General features: G+C 44.1%; 3 protein-coding genes across 3 annotated transcripts; 1 reads left to right on the top strand and 2 right to left on the bottom strand.

The window, feature by feature from the left end:
• The first annotated feature begins 5,325 nt into the window (after positions 1–5,325).
• LOC119742190 (EGF-like repeat and discoidin I-like domain-containing protein 3) lies at positions 5,326–7,116 on the top strand. Its single transcript, XM_038218511.1, has 3 exons — positions 5,326–5,453; positions 5,824–5,992; positions 6,629–7,116. The coding sequence occupies exons 1-3, from the start codon at positions 5,341–5,343 to the stop codon at positions 6,773–6,775; spliced, it is 429 nt and encodes a 142-aa protein (XP_038074439.1). The 5' UTR covers positions 5,326–5,340; the 3' UTR covers positions 6,776–7,116.
• A 3,809-nt stretch (positions 7,117–10,925) lies between these two features.
• LOC119731295 lies at positions 10,926–11,390 on the bottom strand. The gene has a single exon (XM_038204438.1). The coding sequence runs from the start codon at positions 11,388–11,390 to the stop codon at positions 10,926–10,928; it is 465 nt and encodes a 154-aa protein (XP_038060366.1).
• Positions 11,391–13,122: 1,732 nt separating this feature from the next.
• On the bottom strand, positions 13,123–13,624 carry LOC119731285. Its single transcript, XM_038204425.1, has 2 exons — positions 13,431–13,624; positions 13,123–13,342 (listed from the first exon to the last, which is right to left on the bottom strand). The coding sequence occupies exons 1-2, from the start codon at positions 13,622–13,624 to the stop codon at positions 13,123–13,125; spliced, it is 414 nt and encodes a 137-aa protein (XP_038060353.1).
• Positions 13,625–21,776: the final 8,152 nt, after the last annotated feature.

Here is a 21,776-nt window from a genome sequence, read left to right as displayed (position 1 = left end):
TTTCTAAAGGTTCGTTGTTTACGCGGTTGCGTAATTATCTAGACCAACCTTGATTGCTGCTGAGGATTCTGTGTTTGTTACCGGAAGCCGCTTCCGCTCCTACGCGGTGCTGCAGCGTTCCATATCGATTCGTGACTGTTTATGACCGCGATGGTCGTCATTGTTCAATTTCAGGACGATATTTTGTTAATTTCAAGATGCTATTTTGTTAAAACTGGAAACTATAATTACAACGTGATTCCCATTGGCTGTTACGTTTCCCGCTTCCAGCGTTAGCACCACCCATACTGTAAGATTGAACAAATTATACAAGTTGAAGCCTTCATGTCAAATTCAGGCTCGTTTCATGATTGGCTAGGCTTGGTATGACGTCAGCCTGTTAGTTGTCTGCGGCTGCTTAGGTGCTGAGGCGAGCGAGTGGCGTTTTGTACTCGGTGATATAGGCCCTATACGATCAACACTAACGGAGTCTCGATCATTGCGTCAATCAGGTTTAGTCTTGGTGGTCAGGCTCTTTCCTGATCGTCGTTCGGTACAGTACATGCGTAGATAGCTGCCTATTAGGTTGCGTTTGCGTGTTGTGTGAGTCGCTCAATACACTAATCAGAACAAGTTTCAAGTAAGATTTTAAGTTGAAGCTCTCTCGCGTTTGTTGTTTTGAGTTTTACGTGCGTAGTCGCCTATTAATTCGCGTGGTTATGTGAGTCGTTCATAAAAATCCCACAGCGTAGTGGATTGTGCTCAGAATTCATCTGCATCTTGGACAATGGACGGAGGAGCAGCTTTTGTTCTGATGCTGTCAGCAATGGCAGGTAAATATCACCTGTTGTACATCCTCAAATTCCTGATTGGTTTGTTGGCAAAAGTAGACAAGATTTGCCATGATATCTGGATCAGGGACATAAGGTGCATCCCACATTTCTTTTCCAACAACCCTCCCCCTAATTTGGTAGAAGCCGATCACTATATTGAATTGGGTGATCGTATCCTGCCAGTTATTTGTTTCGTTTGACAAGATATTGATTTGGAGATATGATCACAGTGATGATTGAATAATCAACACTTGATTTTGTTGTTATCAGTGCATACGAAAAAATTTCAAAAAATGGTTAATTTTTGGGTTACTACGTCAAAAGTTTCCTAACTATGTAAATGAAATGCATAAATACCTAAGACAGTTTACCCATTGGCCCATTCCTATTGGTCGAGATCCCGTCACATTGCCGGTCTTAAATGAATCATAAAGACCTGCTAGCGGCCGGCCGGCTGGCTGGTCTTAAACACTTTTCCATCCTTTTGTCATCATCAATTTTGATTTGTAATCAAACTCCGCCCATCTACCTCAGGTAATGTAATAAATGAATTGGCGCAGTGACTGTATATATACGTATGCCACTTCGCCCATGCCTTAGAGTGGCGGAGCTGCGAAAAAAAACGATGCCACTGTCGCAAAGATTAGGTCAGCACGCACGAGTGGCGAAGCCACGAGGCCTTTTCCAACTTGATTTTGTTGAATTATTCATATTTTTATGCAAATAAGAAGAATGCAGAAAGGTTAACCAATCACAATGCGGATTTTGCCTAGTTGCTTCCATTTGTGAAAGATGGGTGAGTGTAAGGAAAACAGTACAAGTGCGCGCACAAGTGCAAGTGCGGGCACAATGCCCAGCCAACAACGATATAACCGTGCGTGCACGGTACGCTTACGCACGACCATGCAAAAACGATGTCAATCACTATTTATATGCAGTGGCTGGCCGGTCAGGAAAGTCGGGGTAAAATAATGTCTAAGTGTGTCCACCAATTATGCATGCGCGTGTTTATGGTGTAAAATCGAGGACACACACGTGCAAAATCATCGAAAAATTGAGGACAGGAACCAAACCGAGGACTCCCGGTTAGAAAACGTGTACAAAACCAATGAGAGCTGTTGCGAAAAAGTTAGAGTATACACTAAGAAAAAGGGAAGAAGAACAATAGAAAATAATCGATTTACACCATAAACAAACATGCTGGTAAACATGTATGTATGGAGCCTTTCTGCAGCTCCATTCCCCTGTACATTTGGGTAGGCATTCACTGTGTGGACTTCCGAACAAAAGAGGTCAACATAAACCAGGTGGAGGCGACGTTGTGTGGACTATGGGCAAGTCCACACAGTGTTTCCCCATTGCTGGAAAACATGTTTAGAGGCATTTTTGGGTAAGGTTTATCTGTGGCAGAATGAAGAGAAACACTAAAGGGAATCATAGAAAAAAAATTGGATTGAAAGAGTTTTTCTCAGTTTCACTGTTTTTCTTAACTACACGAAAGCAATGGAATGTCCACACTAGGTATGTAACGTAAACATGTGTGTGCGTGCATGTGTACGTGTTCATCTTTTCAAACCGTGGACGAAAAATACCAGAGAAAAAAAGGAGAACAATATAGTCCACGATTCCCAGCATACGTCCGCGATTGGAGTCGTGTACAAAACCTATGGGAGTCTTCCTAAAAAGTTATAAGGACAAACAAAAGAGGGACAATAGGACTCCACAATCGACGGTGAACACACGTTTGGGTGCGTGCGAGCATGGGCGTGGGCGAAGTGGCAGGGGTGAAGTGCCAATTTGGCGAACTTGGTACGATAATTTGCGAAGTGGTAATATTCAGCGAAGTGGTAATTCGGCGAAGTGGTAATTTGGAGAAGTGACTGTAAAACCATAAATGAATGGCCAGGTATAGGTTTCCTCAAATACTGATAATTTCATCAAATTAATTAACGGTGAATGAAACAAAAAAATGCATCTTGGACTATTTCATTGCACTTTCAATTTTTCATTAACTAACATCAGTTATTCAATAGGGTGCGCATTGTGTAAATCGCAGTACCCGACATGTATTATAGAATTTCGGAAACAAGAGCCCACTTTTTGGCCGACTTTCTTTTTCCAGTCAAGCGCTTTAATAATGAATAAAAAGGAATGTAATGAATAAGACCATTTCCAATTAGTACACAACATTCTGATTCGAGGGTCCAGGAAATGCGCCACCAGGAGTGAACTTCCAGGCTCTATAGGCAAAAAGTGTCAAATAAGGACCACTGTGAGTAGTAGCGCCCCCATTTGTCGGTCAACCCCCTCCACCTTTCGATTCTGCGACGGCCGCGTATTAACCCAAATAGCATAACACTAATGGTGATTCGGCTGTGCGTTTACACTCTGCTTTAGGCCCCATTATGATGGATAAGAAGAAGACAATGTTATCGTAATATTGGGAGCTGATTGCGTCTTTTTCATGGTGTTTTTCGTAGTAGTGATGGTCTCGTGCCATCAAGTCTGCTTCATCGGATCGGAGTACAACCCACAATCTGGTAACCAACCCTGTTGGTTCTTACCGTACAAAGATCCGTGCAACTGCACCGCTATACGTCTCGGTGGGATGCACATCCCTGCTTCGTCATACCGCCAAGGGGCGCCTCACTACCTGAAGGAGCTTTTCCTGAGTGAGTATTCTGACGAAATTCAAGCTTACTTCAAATGTGAGCCTGCAGAGAAAAACCCAGGTAGTAGACACATGTTATGTTTGAAATGCAAAACAGTAACACGTTTTTATTAAATTTGGACGCCAGACGTCACTTAAGTTCTCTTTAAATTCTCCAATAATGTGATTCGTGATTAAGTACAAGTACCCTTATACAAGTGTGCCTTTACCATCTCGTGGAACTGATCATTTTTCATTTCTTTTAAGAAGTATTAATCATGTAGTATGTGAATATATTATATGAACCAATCATCACGAAAAAGCCATTTTTGAGGGAATGCCACACTCGCACGCGGCCTCAAGCGAGGACGCTGCACGCGTTCTTAAAAACAAGACGCGCACGCATTTAAGTCATGCAGCCCATTTACAATAGTCAAGAAGTCCATTTACATGGGAAATGTTCCTCTGTGCAAAATGCAAGGTTTTTTTTGAAATACCTAATGACGTATTGTTATCTTACCCAACTGGTACCCCGACACCTACCCCAACCGGTACGGAGAAACCAATCCAAGCTAGTGCGGGGATACCTACCCCAGCCGCTACAGAGAAACCTACCACAACCGTTACGGAGAATCCTACCCCAGTTGGTACGGAGAATCCTACCCCAGCTAGTGCGTAGAAACGTACCCCAGCCGCTACAGAGAAACCTACCCCAACCGTGACGGAGAAATCTACCCCAGCTGGTACGGGGAAACCTACCCCAACTGGTATGGAGAAACCTACCCCAGCTGGTACGGAGGAACATACCCCAGCCGGGACGGAGAAACCTACCCCAGCTGGTGCGGAGAAACCTACCCCAGCCAATACAGAGAAAAACCTACCCCAGCCAATACAGAGAAACCTACCCCAGCTGGTGCAGGGAAACCTACCCCAGCAGGTGCGGGGAAACCTACCCCAACTGGTATGGAGAAACCTACCCCAGCTGGTACGGAGAAACCTACCCCAGCCAATACAGAGAAACCTACCCCAGCCAATACAGAGAAACCTACCCCAGCCAATACAGAGAAACCTACCCCAGCCAATACAGAGAAACCTACCCCAGCTGGTACGGAGGAACATACCCCAGCTGGTACGGAGAAACTTACCCCAGCTGGTGCGGGGAAACCTACCCCAACTGGTATGGAGAAACCTACCCCAGCTGGTACGGAGAATCCTACCCCAGCTGGTATGAATGTTTATACCACAGTCGGTACGGGGATATCTTTCCAAGCTGGTGCGGGGAATCCTACCCCAGCAGGTACGAAGAAACATACCACAGTCGGTACGGAGAAACCTATATAGGCCTATTATAGCATACCCCAGCTGGTACGGAGAACCCCTTCTTTACGGGGAAACATACCCCAGCTTTTGTCGTATGATCTTCCGTAATCATAGGTTTGACTATAAGCATATGGTTTTGTTCTATCACAAGGGTATACATTGTATTGCATTGAGATTGAACATTTTATTTCTTACCGACTATCAAGGTTTATCGAAGGCTGCTTACCCAACTCCTCCAAATTAAAAGCAAATACATTCAGGTGTTTTAGTGCAACTCCCAAGAGTAAAACCAACAGAATAAACAACGGAAAATCCATTGATGCAAGGTCATGCTCGTTGTATTTACTCCCAAATTCAAAATGTTTCTCACTGCCAAAATTAGAGGGAGGGAGTGAAATGTGCAGTTACAATTGTGCGTTTTACCCCCAAACAAAGTTGGGGAGGAAATTATCATTCTCTCAATACATTTAAAAAAAAAAAAACTATCAATATGAATAAATATTTACTTTGCTTACTCATTTGTTATCAACAGTGTGTTCCAGTCCGCAACCCCTTGGTATGGAGGACGGGACAATCCAAGATGATCGCATCACGGCGTCCAGTATTCGGAGCACTACATATCCAGCCCGGGAGGCACGCCTCAACAATGACAAGGGATGGTTAGCCTCGAGGTAGATATCAAAGAGAAATACCACACCTGACACTTCACTCTCATATTCACTCTGTATCATTACAATGCCACAAAACCCTCCTGAATGTGTTTAATTAATGAACATCTAATTGCCTCAGTGGGGTTTTGTTTCTCTACGTTTTGTTTTATTTTGTTTGGCATTGTTTTTCTTTTTTGCAATGGTTCTCCTTTCCATTATATAAAAAAAGTTATCATCCCCGGCCAAATCCCAACCCGGACTCATGCGCATTTGAATTGCACACTGTAACAAGTTTCAATAATAATATTTGATTTTCAAATCCATTCCACAAGCGGATTTGCGGAGTATTGTTATTTCATTGTTCCTCATCCTCTCCTCACTCTGTGTACAGTGACGACGCCAATCCCTGGATCGAGGTGGACCTCGTCCAGAGTACAGTGGTGACTGGAGTCACCACACAAGGCGGCTACAGTTGGTATGTGACTGCGTACAAGGTGGCGTACAAGAAGCAGCCCTCATTCGACCGTGAACACGTGACGGATGGAAACGGAAACGCCAAGGTGAACATCAATCTTTACTAAGTCTTGCTGTAAGCTGCATTTAACATTCGTTCGTAAAACAGTTTTGAAAAGAAAATGTAAAGGTTTTTTTTTCTTATATTTTGTTTGGGCTTTTATCGCAATATGATAACTTCATTATTAACGACTTTGCTCATGCAACCATTTAGCCATTCTGAAATCGCGTCTGATTATACCACGTGTAAACAAAAAAGCATGTCCTGCTTTTGATTAGTTTTCTCAGCTATAAGATTTTTCATTCAAATTCACCAGCTCTATTATTCAATTTCGTCCACGAAAAATTTCACACGCTTAAACAAAACCAATTAAGTCCAATTTAGTCCAGATTTTGGTCCTAAAATAGCAAAACGCTCTGAAGCTGAAACAGAAACGTATGTCTATAATGTCTATAATAAGTCATTATGTCTATTATATGGCTGAGAATGATCAGAAAAGTGAGTGCCCACCAAAGACAAGCAGTTTACTTTATATAGTTATTACGGTTTGTTGAAATTCTGTTTCGAAGGAAGACCCCGTCAGCTAAGAATGCCAACTTGTTTGTAGTTTCGGTCCTAGACTTTACTACAAGTAGGCTATTTTTATACAAATCTTCGTTTATTGCGTTGGGATTCATTTCAGGTGTTCATCGGTAACACTGATGCCGACACCCCGGTCACTAACCTGTTTGACGAGAGTGTGGTGGCCACGGTAGTCCGCATTGAGCCTACTGAACGGTATGCTCATGCCGCTCTGCGATTGGAGCTGCTTGGATGTTGTCGTGGTTAATTCAACTGAAGCATTCAGGTGATTCTCTCCGATAGCGCTGACAAAATTTCACTCTATATAAAATAGTCCGAGAGCCCAGTGAGGTTTTATTAGAATATCGCGCACAAAAGGTCTGATGGTGGCAGCGAGTAGGTGGGGGTGTCCAACCTTCGAAACCGTCATTCTTAAGTGTCACACCCCGTGCGTTTGGGAGGGGGCACCGCCTAAAGACCCCCCAAAATTGACTTTCAATTAGAATGTCGCGCACAAGCACGAATCCAACGCGAAAAGATAGTATTCGATGAACTTATCAATGACCAATTGTTTAAGAATGAGAAATTCCGTGCATTCCATGCTTAAGAATGGCCTAATTAGTGCTAATTATTCACCTTTAATAAGAATTTTGAGCACAAGCGTGAAATCCTTTCTGAGTAAAAGCTAATTAACGTTACCAAAATGCAAGATCAGCAGTTTAACTCTTTCGCTACAGAATTTAATTGACCTTTTTTGTCCCAACTGGACGTAATTAAAAGCCGGAAATTCCGCCGAGCGTCGATGTGGGCGCCGCTATCTTTAAATGTATCTCCGTAAACAAACTGCTCACAATAACCAAAAGCACACCCCGGCCAGACAGAGAGCCGCTGGCAGCGGCTCAAACTAGGGTCAGGGGTTATACGATATAAATTATGTAGATATGTCCCACGTCATGGGGATACCCTGTTTATTCATAGCGACGCAACCGAGCCGCTGCCAGCGGCTCTCCGTACGACCTGTACAATTTGTATGTGCCGCTGTCAGCGGCTCGCCGTAGCGAAAGATTTTCCCGTGCATTTTGTGCTGAAGAACGAGTTAAAGTTCAATAATTAGCCGCCCGCTACAGAATTATTTTTTTGATGTGTTTAATTAGACTGTTGAGCACAACGATCGTTCCCACACCAAACGAGAGTGTACCAGTCAGCGTTTGCAGGATTTCAACTTAAGAATAAAAAATCTCGTGCAAAATCTACTTAAGAACGGCTTTATTACTGCTAATTACGATTGTATGGTACGAAGGCCGATTTCTGCACGGCTTAAATAGTGAAAACGTAAGAATTGACTTCCTTTTAATTCTCTTAATATCTACCCCATGTACTTTGTCTGCTGACTACCCTAGCCCTATACATCCCTCAACATTTCCTCTCCCACAATGCTCACAGAACATGCACAAAACTGACCAGCAAGTCCGATAGACATTAACGCACGCTAACGCCTGTATCCATTCACGGCTGGGATACGTATCATCGATGTTAACAGTGCAGGTCATTGAAGCGATAATATAACGGTGACAATGATCCCTTTTGTTAGCGGTGATTGCTGGAAAAACGAAAACGAACTGATCGTATGCATTAATTTATTGCGAGCGATAGTTCCAGTGAGATTCCAATCTTCTAACCGAACTGAATTCAGACACATTTTGTTATCTTACATCCGTGTACACATTCGAAGTTAAAAACACGATCGCATTTATATTTATTTGTCGTATACGTGTAGGTCTACACATTTTTTTTTTTGATAAACCAAAAACAGTTTTGAGTCCACAACATAAACACCGCTTATTTAACACCAAAAACGATCAGAAAAATACATACGGGTCTCACCTTGTAAACTCAATCGGCCAGATTCTTCGTAATTCAATCAAAACACTGCGCTCCAACTTGTTTCTTTGCATCGTTATATTCTCACGCTCAGCATTGATGTACATCCAACATTTATCTAACCAATGCGGCAGCAAAAAGCGATTGCATAAACACCACGGACAATGCATATGACCCTTACCGGTGGCTTTGTCATCGCTCGATGACTCAGCACTATGACGTATAACTGGATTCCCCCACTCGAGTACAAATGCTGTTGTTTATGATAGGGAAACGAGAACGGGGCCTGTTTACTGTACTACGAGAACAAGGCCTGTTTACTGTACTACGTAAATTGTGTTATGTACTTTTTGCCTTTATATCGTATAGTTTTCAGAAACTTGCACGAAGAAAAGAAAGCGAGATTCTTAAGTTAGAAAACCAAACTTCCAACACCCTTAGCCAAATGATTTAAGCGTGGAAAACGATCGTCTACTGGTATTTCAGTTAATTCAACCAAGGGCGCCACCGTACTTAAGGCCCTTTGTCCAAGGATTATTGGCCCTTCCGGGAATTATCGATCGCTTTAGAACCACATGGAGTGATCAATAATCACTTCCGGCACACCTGCCCAAATTGCAGTCCCATTGTCCGAGGGATTATCCACTTATACTGACCACACGCGAGCGCCACTTACAGTCCCATTGTCCAAGGATTATCCGTTACAACTGGCCGTGTTCACTACCGTTCCCATTGCGCAACCAGTAGCAATATGTCGAAACATAACTATACTGTATTGAAATTTTTATATTTTCCTCCCATACATTATGCAATCTTTCCCATAGGAAAGGTCAAACTGTACTCGGTTCCTTACCCTCTGCTATTCCCTATTCATCCCATCCATACAATAGGTCAAACTGTGCCAGAATTTCCTAACCCCATTAATTCATAATTATATCTGTATATACATATTTACATATTTATGTGGTTTTACATATTTATGTGGTATGTGGTTTTTCTTTTGCCAACTCACAGCGCGGCAAATTGTCGTGACAACACAGACTCGCGTTCCCGTTCTAGATGTTATTCACTGTGGTATTTTGCTGTAAATATAAGACAATTTAAGTCACGATATTGAATCATTGTAGAATAATTTAGGTGTACATTTTGGTGTTAGATGTATAGTGTATTGTTACGGCAAAGTAACATTTTATTGCTAATAATAATGTTGGTACAGTGTTGGAATTTTTTTTATCAATGTGATGCCTTATTGCCGTGGTGTACAGGTTTATCAGAATTCCAAAATTACAAAGTTTTCGAGGTCAAATACAGTGGAGGTTAGCTTTTGTGAATGCAGGAACCTTAAAAAAAAAGAATAAAAGAGAATATTTCCCAAATATTCGTAGTTCCGTGTGAATATCGACGAGTTATCGTAAAGAGAAGCTAAGAGGCAGCCATCTTGATCTCATTGAGGGATATACCAATATTGTACATATATAATTCAAATGCTGTTTTTGCTGAGCGGTTATGTTCCTATTTGTGAAATAAAAATGCCTATAAATAAACCATGTATTTGGTCTTGCTTGTTTTGTATTTGCTTGATTCGTTCGATGATCGAATCATAACTCGAATCAGATCAGCAGATGTGCGATGCGATAGGATTAGAAAGCAGAATGGATTTGCGGCCAGTGCACATTTGATTGCCTGTAAAAGTGACCACTACTTCGTCAGCGAGGAAATATGTATATTGTATATTGTTTTCTCTTCATTTTATGTTTCTTTCTTTATTTATTTCATTTTTGTCAAGGGAAAGAAGAAAATTCCCTTGGTCCCCCTCCTCGTGACTCCCATGTTACTTTATGGTACATACTGTCTGACAGTGCACCATGAATATATGACGCGATAAACGACCCATTTATTTGATATTTAATTAGTTTCCTCCTGAAACGTCCTCTAGGGATCTTGAAAACATTATCTAGGGATGTTGATATTTACTGTGTCATTTGTTGAAATGCCGTCAAATGGCTTGGAGCGTTTACTGAACAGTGGAACCTTGCGCCATACTATCTTGGCTTTGGTGAAGCTGCGAAGCCACGAAGCAGAGCGGAGGCGAACTCGGCTCGAAAGATTGGCGAAGCTGCTAGACCTTTTTCTAACATTTTGTGAGGCCTTGGTTGAATTATTTTATAGGGTTGCAAACATGAATCATTGTTATTTTTAAGCGCATGCGCATACGATTCAACAGGTACCCCGGAGGACTCCTATTGTTCGGCATGTAAAGGATTTAGTCGACCGACTTTTCAGAAATTCCGCTGAACCCAAAATCTTCACATTCGTATCGGGTCTCAATTTTTTTCTCGAATTTCTTGGCAACGACAGCTCCTGTTCCAAGTTCTTGGGTAACCTCATATGTTAGTATTGAACATCCAGGTCATCATTAAACATCGCGATTGTAGATGGAATTTCGACTTCAGACTCAGTACACAGAGAGACCGACATCCGCAGATGGTCCCCAAAAATTCTTGTCACCATGGCGTCATCAGGTGTCCACAACATCATCATGTCGGGATCGCCTGGGTAGTGACGACATCACGAGCCAGTCCCCAAGTCCTCTTCCTCCAGCTGTCTCGATCTGTCATGCAGGTGCGCAGCTCCTTTGCAGATATGAGATCAGTGTCCCTCTTGAGCTGGTCCACAAAGGTCAGACTTCTTCTGCCTCTTAAGGCAGTGCCCTGGGTGGGCTCCCACAGTATGGTTGGGTGGGCAGCAAGCTCAGGGTGGCGGATGCAGTGGCCAGCGAGATTAAGACGACGCTGTCTGATCTTGTGAGTCACTCTCTGCATGCCGTTGTAGAGGTCATCATTCCTCATACGATCCTGCCACGATACGTTGAGGGCTATACGTAGCATGCGAGTGTAGCATCCATCCAGTGACTTCTCCTCCTTGGTTGTGAGGGTCCACGTCTCTGCACCATAGAGTCTTTTGAGCTTTGTACTGATGGCTGACGTCCATACAGTTTTCATGCTGCGAAGTGCTGACCACGCCAATCCTCGTCTGGTCTTGATGTCTTTTTCGCTTGAATCGACATACGCTCCAAGATATTTGAAATCGGACGCGTTCTTCAGCAGCGTGCCGTCTCTGGTGTGGACGGTAGCGTCAGTCGTGTTTTATGCCAGCACTTTGGTCTTCCCAGCGTTGAGATGTCATCCCATCTTAAAACATTCTTCCTCCACCGAGAGGAGAAGGGTACGAGCCTGTTCCACAGTGTTTGAGATCAGTACTATGTCATCGGCGAAGTCCAGATCGGTGACTGTTACTGGAGGCACTCGCCGGCTCTCGCAGTAGGATGCTGCCACAGTTTCCACAAGCTTCTTTGGTATCCCATATGCACTAGGGATATCGAGCATCTCCCCCCTGTGGATTGAGTCAAAAGCCTTTTTGAAGTCTATGAACGTCATCACAGCAGAAAGATTCTTGCTCTTGACGCCCTCGATGCTCCTCCGAAGTGCAATGATTTGACCCACAGTTGTCCTTTTTTGGCGAAAACCATTTTGAGCTGTTCTTAAGAGAGGGTCTTAGAGCAGGGCGGATACGGTTGAGAACCATCCGGTTAAATGTTTTTGCCATGACAGAGCACAAGCTGATGCCCCGGTAGTTTTCGGTGGATGTGAGGTCCCCGGATTTTGGAACAGGGATGATGTTGAGGGTGCTCCATTGATCCGGAAGTTCCCCATTCTCATAGCACTGTTGATGAAGCCGAGCACGATGTCGTCAATGGGGACATACTTGAGTATTTCCGGGACAACTCCATCCACACCACTGCTCTTTCCTCCCTTCAGTGACTTTTTTGCATAGTCATACTCTTCCCTAGTGAATGGCCCATCCTCGATGTCTAGATCTTCGAAAACGCGCTCAACTTCAGACTGTACGTCCAGCATCACTGGTTCAGCCCCGAGAAGGTTTTTGAAATGGTTGTACCATGCCTTGACTCGCTCTTCATCGGACTCGCCCTTGATTTGAGAGGGTCTGGCGGAACTTCTACCAGTGATGTCTTTGATCAGCTTCCAGCTCTTGCTGTGCTTGTGGTTGAGATGAGCTTCCTCCACTTTTTTGATCTTGTTGGCAAGCTCCTCCTCTTCGATGGCATCATAGGTTAGGTATAAAACCTTCTTCTTGTTGTTGTACTCTTCCCGATTGGTTTCACAGCGGTGCTTGAGTAGCTTACTGTACGCTGCTACCTTGTCTTCCCTGGATCTGATGACTCGAGGGTCCGCTGCAACCCTAGACTTCTTCCCCCTCTTTGGCACTTTGTCCATACACTCCTCTGCTGCATCCTCGTTAGCTTTCACGAACTTTCCATAGCGATCCGTTGTTTACTCCCCCTCTTCGATCAGAGCCTGGAACCGGTTGCTGACCTCCACAGCGTACCTCTCCTGCAGCTCGCTGTTACCCCTCAGCCTCCACCACTCGTACTGGACCTTTCCCTTGGTTGCCTTTTGAGGCGCTCGGAGGCAAAGGCGCACTTTTATCGCCACCACACGATGATCAGACCCCATAGATGCAAAGGTTTTGTAGGCACCTGAGTCGACCACGCTGCTCCGTCACTTTAGCCTCGTCAGGATGAAGTCCATCTGAGCCTTCGATTCGCTTGGTGACAGCCACGACCACAGACGACCGCTTCTCTTCTCAAACATCGTGTTGCTTGCGAGGAGGGAGTAGTCCTCCATCAGCTCTAGCATCCGAGTCCCATTGTCGTTATTTTTTTTCCAGATAATAGGTGAATGTAGCATCCTCCTGTCCGATTCTAGCGTTGAAATCGCCAAGAATGCACAGGAAGTTGTGGACTGGGACGGCCTCTACTGCGTGCCTGAGGTCGTTGTAGAAGTAATCCTTCTCCTCGCTCTTCGCATCGAGTGTTGGCGCGTAGGCAACCACGATGGTCAGGGTTGGATTGCTGAAAGAAGCAAGGATGACCCTGTTGGATGTCCGAGTTGCACAGATGATCGTCGTCTGTGCCTCCTTGTTATTAATTTAGCACGAGTCCAACCCCACCGGTTGCCGACTGAGCCTCATTCCTCCATGCTGATGCCGTGATGAGTTGGTACTCATCTACCATTGTAATGTCCAAACCCCCCTTCTTGTCTTCTTTATGCACCCTCCTTTGCTCCTGCACTCCACACACGGCGACTCTCTGCTTCCTCATCGCCTCTGCTAGCTCCTTGGCTCTCGAAACCTCCCTGATCGTTCGAACGTTCATGGTGGCGAGAGTCAATTGCTCCTCTTGTTCCTTAGTAGTGCTTCAGATCTCCTGCACTTGTTAGCCGCCCCCCCCCCTTCTCGAGGAATCCTCAGGGTTTAAGGGGACGCCGTCATACTGCTCGCAAGACGAGCGTGCACGTGTCACTTCCGCTGTTCTCCTGCAGACTCCGGCTGCTGGCAGTATACAATTTGCTGTAGTTTTCATACTCATGTTTCTGGCTTTTCAATGCGAATGTAGGTTCTGGGTGGTCGCAACTCCTCTCCCAGAACCGTCGGGTTTTAATTTGGAGTGACCTTTTCCTAGGTAGGTTGCCGACCAAAGCATCGGAGCCCTACCTGCCCCTGGTTGTACGTCCCATTACCCCGGACATTGGGGTTTGAAATCAGAGTTTTCCTTCTCCTAGGTGGGCTACCTCCCATGGATAACGAGCCCCACCTGCCCGGCGCCAGAAACTTGCCTTCCACACATCTGCCATCGGTTTGAAACAGGGATAGGCGCATAAAGCCAAGCAGTAGGAGTTTGTTAGGAGAGTCTTTTTGAGACGCAGGCCATGTGGGATACTTCATGGGGAAGGGGTGGCTCAGTTCCGCCTACCCATCCCGACCATCCTAACCCTTTGATCCCCAAACGTCAACCTACGTCACATTAAAGGTGCATTTTTGAAAGCCCTATATCTCCTGAAGACATCTCTTGAAGACAAATCCAATTGGGTTGAATCATTACAGACAGGAACGTGTTATAAATGTATATTTAAGTCGTGATGACGTGTCATGTGACCTCACATTTAAAGCGCAATTTGCTGAGGTCTCGAGAAGTAAAGGTCTGATTCAGTTGTACTTTGTGTATAGTGTTGTGTTTTATTCATGTTTATGACATTTATGATGACACCATAAATTAATGGTGAAATATTATGATGAGTCATCACATTTCACAGAGCCATTTCAAAAACAGACGAAACAGCTTGTTTTCGTACACAAACACATTTCTAGCTTAAATTGTATTTCATCAGCTGATGTGCTTTGCGTAAAGATGAGATGAAGGAAACGACCTGTTGTCAGTTCAAGTTTGATTGTCCCCCCCCAAACAAAAATGCATGAAAAGTGAACAAACTCCCCACTTTGTATTTCTTTCCGTCTGTTAAGCAAAGTCTCGTATCAAGTTAACGTCATCATCTATACCGACGTTAATTTACCAACAGAGAGCGCCCAGAAACACTGACACATTTCTCGTACCCAACGCCCCACCCCTACAATTCTTTCGGTTTTGGTTCGGTTTACTAAGTTGTATACAATTTAAAGACAAAAAGACCAGCATCATAATCGCCGAACAAAGTGATTTTGGGTCATAAGGTTGCCCCAAAGTAGCAACCAGGAGGGCAAAAATAGCCCAAAGGTCAACGTGTACCTACTCATTAGCGCCACTTTAGTTATCCCTTCACCTCTGTATATTCCAAAACGAAACCACACTCCTGATATAAGGTCACATCCATAAAAAACAAATGTAAACGCACGACCTTACAATACGTAACCTTTTAAAATTTTATTATACCCTTCTTATCTTCCAAGATTATCTCTAATTTTAGGTCTCTCACTTTGAAAATTGTGCCCTTCCGTTTAAACGAAAAATCGCCAGATCTTTACCACTATTATGCACAATTGAAGCGATATTACATTCATCGATACTTGTTTTCCTTTGAGAAACAAAATTCTCCAAACCACATTTCCAAACTTCAAAAGAAAAATGCCCTAAATTGCTGTAAATATTATCTATTTAAGGGAACGAAATTATACAAATAATGAATGAAAAGAAAAGCAATGACAGTCTGGCAATGTAGTATCTGGCAAGTGGCAGCGAGCTGTACAAACATGAGTTGAGTGTGCTCTCGCTGTGGTATGTATTGCTATATGGTGTTTGGCGCTATATGCTAGCTACGCGCGGGCGAACTGTTGGACAGTTTAGCCGTACACTTGCGGGTGCATTGTGGTTGATTGGGGCTGGGCCCATGGTTTCGTAGTGCTACGTGCGCGCGAATCATATCTCCACAGTGGCACTAAGCTATGCAATGCGATATTGTTTAGGCAGTGCAGCATTGGTTGTTGCTTTGCTGTAGTGTTCCTATATTGCAGCATTGGCCTGTGCATTGCTATAGCGTTCATGTATCGCAGCATTGGTTGTGCATTGCTATAGCGTTCCTGTAATGCAGCCTTAGTTTGTGCAGTGATTATTGGAGTGAGTAGTGCGATATTAGTTGTGTATTGTAAATAGGGCTCATATTCGAAAACCACAGGTTGTAATAAAGCTACCCAAGACAATTACTCCCAAATCATTGAATCATTTAATTGTTGTCTCTGAAACAAATCATCGTTGTTACTTGAGATTACCGATCATTCAGTTTCCAGTTGTCCTTGTTATTGTGTTATTGCCTAATTGACAGAAAGTTTAGGGATCAATTCCTGCGGCGGTAGATTTCCACCCAAAACGAGCCTGCGTCCTTTAGCCTTTAGACTGCTTTCTGTAGTCCCTGGTCCGAGGAATAACTTGCTTCGGGAACAGTCCTGCCACACTATACTTGTTGACAGAATATTTTTTAACCCTATGCACCCCGAGAAACATGTTGGAATTTTGTTTTGGCATTCCGCCAGAATGCGATGTGATGCGGGGATGCAGCCCAGGGGCGGATCCAGGATTTTTTGCAGGGGGGAGGGGTGCCGATAAGCAAATAAATGCTGAAAGGTAGACAGTTTTTTTTTGTCCCGACACTTGGCTCCGTCAAATAAAGGGGGAGGGGGGGGGGGGGGCTCGTTCCATACTTTGAATGGGGTCGCTGTTCAAATGCTACGATAATTAATACTATTTTACACGATAGTGTACAAATACCCCCGTTACCAAGCAGGCTCTTTTCTTTATTTTTTGCAAAGGCATTTATTAATACCACTATTAAAAGCTTTTAAAATGCGCCGTTTTGATGTAGGAAAGAGTATACATATTGATAATACATCTACATCTTGAAGAGCCCCTAGTGTAATGCGGTGTCCAGCCCCCCCCCCCCCCACCGCTTTTCGCATTGCCACGGCCAGGCAATTTTTGGATTTTGGTCATCCCCCATCACCCCCCATTCGCCGGCATTACTGCTGATGCTTCCGCTGCTGATGCTATTATTCATTTACAAGCAAGTAAGGTATTTTATAATTATTTGGTGTTTTTTTTATATTTGAAAAAAAAATGCACAAAGCACAAAACTGGGTAGAAGTATCTATACACCCAACGAATGCATAATATTATTAAATAGGTATTAGTTAGTCTAGACATTATGTCGGCAGACTGATTAATAAGTGACAGCAGGCAGCCAGTTGTAACCTCCATGTGCAATTAGTTAATTAGCAACAACGACTAGCAAATTCTGGTACCGAGGGTCTATTCCATTTAAGATGGCAGTACATCATCCCGCCTATTCTGGGAAACCAACCATGTCGAGGGGAAACGCCCATCCACCCACCACGCCCCCCAACCTTTGGCATGCACCGATCTTGGACTTCCTGAAATATACTTACCGCTTTTTGTTCCAACAAAAATCTTTTAATTATATTGCAAAGTGGGAATGTATGCTGCCCTTCTATATTTAAAATAAAAGTGAAATTAAATCACAGGTAATAATATAAACGGCATAAAATGAATTTCAGTCTACAGTTAATCATAGCCCATTATAACTTGTTACATTTTCTACTTTTTTGTTATCAAAACTATTAGAAAAACAGCCACATTACTGTTTAAACCTCAATTATGAGCAAGCAAATTTCCGACGGATTTGGTTAGTTTCCAGCATGCATTGGACCATAACGTTTCTATTATCATACTGGCCAGTTCTATTTTTCCATTCCAACCAATTTAAAATGGCTATATCGAAAGACTCACCAGATAAAATTTCATTCAAAGGACAAATTTTCTTTCAAACAATAGCCGCGCTCTCGCTTCACATTTTCCCAAAGTTAATTAGCGTTTCATTACGGAGGTTCGTTAATGGAAGCACGCTTGTTGGCTACAAGGCATTATGTTTTAATATGTCGCCTTTTCAAGGCATTCTAGCGTCCCCTTCAAAATCCTATGATCACGTTAATATCAAGGACAAAACTTCTTATAAAATTGCAATATCTGCGCTCTCGCTTCACATTTTCCAAACCTTCATTAGTGGTTAATTATAAAGGTTCGTTAATTGAGCAAGTTTGTTGGCTTCAGGGCATTATGCGATTTTCAAGGCAATCTAACGTCCTCATCATGATCACGTTAATTCAATGACAAAACTTCGTTATTACAATATTTGTACATTTTTGTATCATAATTTTAACGTTCCAGCCTAGTTCCTGATTGGCTAGGTTTGCCATAACGTAATTTTGTTCCGTGGTATACGGCTGCGCAGCTGCTGGGGTGAGCTGTGCCGTGGTTGTTCCTATCGGTGATTCTATCAATATAACAGACTCTCGATCATAGCGTCGATCATAGCGTCAGACACGGTCTTAGGCACATTGCCCATCGTCGTGCAGTACTCTACCTGCGTAGCTTACTTCTAGTAGGTCGCGTTGGTGTGTGTGTGTCGCTGAAGAATACAAACAACACAACGGATTGCCAATATTTGCACTTATCAGACAAAGTTTTGGGCAAGTTTTCGAGTTGAGGCTGTTACCCGATTTTTGTTCAGTGGTTTAATGCGTAGCCTTTTAATTCGCGTAGGTGCTTGAGTCGTTGATATATACATCTATCGCATTCGTGCTCTGAATTCACCTCATCATAGGAACATGGATGGAGCAGCAGCTTTGGTTCTGATGTTGTCAGCAATGGCAGGTAAGATGTAATATCTATCCCCTGAGGTACTCTCTATAAATTCCAAAGAGTGAAATTAGGGACTAGACGTTTTAGAGTGAAAATCGCTCTAAAACGTCCCTAGTTTTCGACTGTGGAAGTTAATCTTCACTCGAATGGAGTGAATTTTCACTCTTTGGAATTTGGAGAGTATGTCCTCAAAACCATGGCTGGTTTGCTGACAATAGCAGTCCAGCTTAGCTAGAACATTTCAAAACCTCACGTTTGCAGTTGTCGATCACTGTTGAATCTGATGATCCTATCTTTGAAGTAAATGTGTGTTGGGTTGAAAAAAATACTTTGAGTTTTTGTATGATCACCATGACAGCCGATTAAACAAAACTTGATTTTGATGTGGTAATAATTATGCGGGTGTAAAGGAGAATCCCAGATTGTTTTTGGGGCCGGGCTGCTACATTTACTACCAGTATGATTATCCCTACCAACATTGACCCAGTCATGTCCTTTGAGGACGAGGGGAAGGTACGTTGTGCCCCATCCTTATTTCCATACTGTAGCGTTTTCGGTGGTTCAATTTTATTCAGTGGACAGACAGAATAAGACACAAATGACACCAATATTCCGGTTTCTTAACTTCTAATTTTTTCCTCCAAACATCCAAACAATGACTTTTCGCGCCAATTTCAAGCTGACTTGCGCTGACCCTAACCTCCACTAAAAGTAAACAGCGCCGCCTATACTGGATTCTGCAAACTCTACATCATCCACTCCCCGGGGAAAGAATGCGTCCCTCATTCACAAACAACAAATTTAACTAGAAAAACGCCATTAACAAGTTAAGGTTCTAAAAATCAAGAACAATTAAAACTATAAGTTGACCACCATGTCCTACTCCTGAAAGAATTCCTCCGAAGTAATCCTCGCGATCAAGGAATCCTCATCGTAGAGGTCGAAAACGCGCCTCCGCTTGACGAGCTTTCCTGTTGCCTCATCTGATTGGCCCGAAACCGTTGCAAAACTTGGGGGTATGATAACTTTCCTTAAGGATGTTGCACCTTGTGGCGAAACCAAACGCCTCACGTCATCTGGAGACAAGTGTAATTCCAGGCACGGTCCGGACTTCTATTCGGGCGTCTTGGAGATCTCGGGCGTCTTGGGAGCTTTGGGGGAGTTGCTGACTGATACCGGCGACTTGTTGCCTGCATCAAGATTGCCTGTGTGAGCCCGTCGGATGTGCCTCGCCAAGTCGTTCTTCCGGCCGTAGATTATGTCGCAAAACGGACAGGGGAACCGATCACGTGGTTGGTGTTGTTCGGCCATGTGCCTTGCCAATTTTGACGTGGCCCCAAATGACTTATCGCATTCGAGGCACCTGCAGCTTTCCGCTCGTTCATCATGTCGTTGGTGGGTTCGGTCAGGTGTGGGCGATCGGCGAGGAGAATCCCGGTGATGACGGCTGTGACTTCTTCTCGGCATCTGCAGAGAATACAACAGAGAACAGGGGATTAGGTTAGTTCGCATTTGCTCCGTAGTTACAAATTTTATTCGGTCCATTCGCCATAACGCTGAGGAGGTCGACGTTTTCTGTTGTGCCCTTCATGGTGACCGTATGTGTTTGAAGTTTTCTTAGGTTCAGCAACTGGTGGAACCCCAATCTCTCCATTGACGACTTCAATATGTTCCTGCATGTTGTGGTCTTCTGCTGATTTCTGCGAGAACCCTTCTGTGGTAGCCTCTTTGCTCTCCTTGCCTCCACCAGAAGAATCCGGCTGCAGAACAACTCGAGGGGCTTCCTCTTCCCCCTCCTCTTCGAGCTCCTCGGACCCAGGAAGTTGCTGTAATGCATGGCTCTTTGGCCTCCACCATGACTTGTAAACTTCACCCACAAAGCGCTTCGGACGATTAATATGGACAACTTTGGGCTTATGGCGTGATCCTCGTTGGATTCTGACGTTGACATCATTTAGCACTTCAGTTACAAGGTATGGGCCTACCCATCTTGGCTGGAGCTTGGGAGACAGCCCAACAGTTCTTTGCTCAACTGTCAACATCACAGCAGTCCCTGGTTCCAGACACTTCGGCTTGCCTGCTACTTTGTAATTCCGCCTTTGGTGCTTTGCGGCCTTAAGAAGGTGTACTCGTGCCTTCTCATGGGCCTCGTGCATTCTTTCTCTCAGGTGTATGGCATATTCAGTGATTTCTTGGGGTTCTTCTGGGGATCTTAAAACCAGGTCTACCGGGAGTTCTACTTCCCTACCAAAAGTGAGATAGTTGGGTGTTTGTCAAGTGCTGCTATGCTCTGATGCCCGATATGCCATCATCACTAGTGGTAAATGAAGGTCCCAGTCCAACTGATTTTCAGCAACATAGGCGCGCAGCATGTCTTTAAGCGTGCAATTGAATCGTTCAACTTGGCCGTCGCTTTAGGGATGGTGGGGACTCGTCCTGGTCTTATCTATTCCAAGGATTACACACATCTCTTGAACAGCTTGCTTTTGAATTGGCGACCCTGGACCCTGGTCGCTATGCAGCTGTCGCGGTACACCGAGTCGAGAAACAAACTCTCTGACAAAGACATTGGCAACCGTCTGGGCTGTAACATCCTGTAGGGGAAAGGCTTCCGTCCACTTAGAGAAGTAGTCCGTGATGACAAGGTTGTATCGGTTTTTTCTTGTTTCTGTAATCGGAAATGGTCCTGTAATATCAATGGCGACCCTTTCCATCGGAACCCCGGAGACCTGTTGTCTAATTGGTGCTCTGCCCCAGTTGGGAGGAGGTTTGCGTTTGGCACATTGGAGGCATTGGGTACACCACGTCACCACTGAGTCTCTCAAGTCCTCTACTAAGAATCTGGACTTCACCTTTGCATGCATTTTGTTAATGCCGAGGTGGCCAGCTGTAAGGTCATGAAGTTGCTTGAAAACGTCCCCATGGAGGGACCTGGGGACTACTAAAAGTCACCGAGAGTGGTGCCGATCATCCTCGTTCCAACGCCTGTATAACACGCCGTCGTGCAAACAAAGCTGCTGCCATGCCCCCCATAAGGTTTTGAGCCACGTACCCTCAGCAGACACATCTTTTCAAGTTGGTCGTGGATTTCCACTTTCCAGCCAGCCTATGATCTTCTGCAGAGTCTGGTCACCTGTTTGTTTTTCTCTCAACTCCGAAGCAGTGAAACCTTTCAGCCAACAGAAAGACGACACCTCACGAATGAACTGACTGCTGTCTGAACTGTGTGTATGATGCTGCGCAGGTAGTGAATGGACTGGTTCAGTTGGCAGGTCTGGATCTTGCTCTTGAATTTTCCACAACATTTCTATTTGTTGGCATTTCT

This window comes from Patiria miniata, unplaced genomic scaffold (assembly GCF_015706575.1).
Source record: "Patiria miniata isolate m_02_andy unplaced genomic scaffold, ASM1570657v1 HiC_scaffold_1, whole genome shotgun sequence".
Lineage (NCBI taxonomy): Eukaryota > Metazoa > Echinodermata > Asteroidea > Valvatida > Asterinidae > Patiria > Patiria miniata.
Note: the sequence above shows the minus strand (reverse complement) of the source record. Positions and strands in the feature narration are given on the sequence as shown.